The following is a 3,026-nucleotide window of genomic DNA, read 5'->3' as shown; positions in this document are numbered from 1 at the left end:
TCTCGGACACCACCTGTTCTCTCAATTTCTTTACTGCTTTTTATATTTTTCTTCCCATTCCTCATTCTTGGGATGATTTGCTAGTCAGTATGGAGTTCCATATCTCTCTCTCTCTCTCTCTCTCTCTCTCTCTCTCTCTCTCTCTCTCTCTATCTCTATCTCTATCTCTATCTCTATCTCTATCTCTATCTTTCCAATGCTGATCGCAGCTTCCCTGGATTTCAGTGTAAAATTGTGGCAGAAAACCTGGGTAAAAAGACTTTATTAAAATAAATTAAATTGGGGGGCACACTTTTCCCCCCCTGCCCTTTGTTCGCACAAATTGATGCCATTTCTAAAGCTCTGAGCCCAGTGGTCAAACACACTGGTTCTTTGATTTTTTTGAACTGTGGACAATCTGCGCAAGCAAGAACAAAAACAAACAGGAGGCTACTGTTTTTTTTAAAAAAAGGAGACTTTACAGCAGAATTAGATGACTTGAAGCTGTCATTCACACATCAGCACAGGAGTTTCTGTTACAGACAATCAAGCCCCAAAGTGAATCCAACAGACACCATGCACCAAAAGCATCAAATGTCAACCCCTCACATTGGACAAGTCCATCCTCCCCACCCCACCCCACCCCACAAATTCAAATCTGGAAGGAAAATATCTTAAAAGAGAGCAAAAGTTTTTTTTTACAATTAAACTTTAAGACCAATTTGTCTCTCTCCCTCCCCTCCTTAAAACAAAGCATCAAAGCTGGAAATGTTTAGCTGGTGGGATTTACAGTGTTATATAAAGAACATCAAATGTCATTCAAGAGCTTCCTCATCTCTGTCCCCTTTCCACTTTACCCCCGTTCCCACCGCAGGGGGACCACCACTGTCCTCGCTGCAGGTCGAGGTCGCTGCTCTTCCCCACCTGTCCGGAGAGCGAGGGAAACGGCTGTAAAACCCTCTCCCACGCCCAGTCCAAAGTCACGGCAGTTGGCTTCGGATAGAGTCCTGCTACTATCGTCCCGTCGGTGGGGGGAAAGGGTCGCTTGTTCCTCGCCTGCCAGGAATTGCTTCCACGGCCGGGAAAGGCGGCGGTAGCAGCCAAAGGTCCCCTCGCGAGTCCGGAGAGGCCAAGCGGGCCGGTGGGCGGCGCCGGGTCAGTAGGGGCCCACGGCCACCGCCTCCACCTCTTTGGACGGCCTCCGCTCCTTCACCAGGAAGTTGATCATGCCTTCGGACTTGATGAGCAGGTTGCAGCCGAGGAAGAAGATGCCGAAGACGACGGTGAGCGACAGGACGCACATGACGGCGATCTGCACCACCCGCATGATGTACAGGCTCCGCTCGTCCGGCGCCGTCACCACGAAGCCGTCGTCGGTCACCACGGACATGGGCGTGAAGGACTGGAGCACTCGCTCCAGAGAGCCAGTGCCGTTGGCCAGCAGCAGCCCCAGCACCTCCGTCTGGTTGCCCAGCGTGGAGTTCATGGTCCCGGCGGCGGCAGGGAGACGGGGCGGCGGGCACCGGCGATGGAGCGAGAGCGCGGCGCGGCTTCCTCGGAGATGTGCCCGGCGCCCAGCGAGCCTCATGCGGCAGCTGCGGCGGCGGCCCCTTTTTGAGGACGGCAACCTGTGGCGCGCAAACCGAGGGGGCTGGGAATCCCCGGCAAGTGGCGCGCTCCTTTGCCCGGCTCTTGTTGAGGATCTGCTTTCTCCGCCAGAAGAGGGGTTGCTGCTGGGAAGGGAGCCCGGGCCGAGTCCAGAAGCTGCCCCCCTCTCCCTCACACCGCCTTGCCTCGAGGCGCTGAGCCGTCAAGGAAAAAGTGAAAGGGGAGCGAAGGAGCGCAGCGCAGCCAGGCAGCCAGAAGGAGAAGCAGCCGCCAACCTCGCGCCTCCGAGCGGCTCTTTTGATACAACAGGAGACGGGCGGGTACAAAGAGTCCCGAACTCCCTCCCCGCTCCCCCCCCGCCCCCGGCAGAGTGGCCTGGAAAAGAACCGGCAGCCACACACGCGCCGCTTCGCTCCGCCTCGCCATCGGGGGCGCCGGGCGGGGCAGGAGGAGGTGGAGGGAGGGAGGATCAAATCCTGAGTTTCGTTTTAGTTGTTCGTTATCTCGGATTTTTTTTTGAAAGGGAAACAAAAGGAAAATGCTTTGATATAATCCAACGACCGTGATTGCAGTTTCATCAACAGTGAGGCAGCGCTCCCTCAAAACTTGATATGTCAACTTTAAGGATAATACATTGGTTATTCGAAATGAGGAAGCGTTCAGCTTTCTGCTTTGTCTGTTTACTGTTTAGTTGTATAATTTCAGAATCCCTATTTCTCCACTGACCAATATTAAGATAGATTGGACGAACAGTCTCCCTTTTATAAGAGCTCTCTCTCTCTCTCTCTCTCTCTCTCTCCCTCTCCCTCTGTGTATTCTATTAGAATAGAGTAGAGTAGAATAGAATAGAATAGAATTCTTTATTGGCCAAGTATTAAGAAATACTATCTCACTGATTTGTAAAATCTCTCTCCCTATCAGATGCAACATCTTGGAAGAAAATGTGTCCATTCTCTCTCTCTCTCTCTCTCTCTCTCTCTCTCTCTCTCTCTCTCTCTCTCTCTCTCTCTCTCTCTCTCTCTCTCTCCCTCCCTCCCTCCCTCCCTCCCTCCCTCCCTCCCTCTGTGTATTCGAATAGAATAGAATTATTTATTTGCCAAATATTGTAAAATCTCTCTCCCTATCAGATGCAACATCTTGGCAGAAAATGTGTCCATTCTCTCTCCCCCACTCTGTATTCTTGAATACAATACAATAGAATAGAATAGTATCTCACTGATCTGTAAAATATCTCTCTATCAGATGCAACATCTTGGCAGAAAATGTGTCCCTTGTCTGTCGAATTTTAAAATTTGGGTCCAGAAGAAAACAGTCTAACAGAAGTACATGTCAATATATCAAAATTTGACCTAAGGAATCAGGAGCACATGCTTATACAGAAAAAAAAGACACATATGGAGCAACAGATAAGATTCTAAAAATAAGGAAAATAAAGTGTA

At 50.4% G+C, this 3,026-nt stretch overlaps 1 protein-coding gene across 1 annotated transcript; it reads right to left on the bottom strand.

Moving 5' to 3' along the window:
• Window positions 1–1,135: 1,135 nt before the first annotated feature.
• RPRM (reprimo, TP53 dependent G2 arrest mediator homolog) lies at window positions 1,136–1,465 on the bottom strand. The gene has a single exon (XM_032210633.1). It carries the CDS (start codon window positions 1,463–1,465, stop codon window positions 1,136–1,138), a length of 330 nt encoding a protein of 109 aa, XP_032066524.1.
• Between the last annotated feature and the right edge of the window lie 1,561 nt (window positions 1,466–3,026).

The sequence above is a fragment of the Thamnophis elegans genome, chromosome 1 (assembly GCF_009769535.1).
Source record: "Thamnophis elegans isolate rThaEle1 chromosome 1, rThaEle1.pri, whole genome shotgun sequence".
NCBI classification, from domain to species: Eukaryota; Metazoa; Chordata; class Lepidosauria; order Squamata; family Colubridae; genus Thamnophis; species Thamnophis elegans.
Note: the sequence above shows the minus strand (reverse complement) of the source record. Positions and strands in the feature narration are given on the sequence as shown.

Bases quoted from the DNA above. Each gene is read 5' to 3' on its own strand.
- RPRM (XM_032210633.1), bottom strand. From the start codon at position 1,465: ATGAACTCCACGCTGGGCAACCAGACGGAGGTGCTGGGGCTGCTGCTG.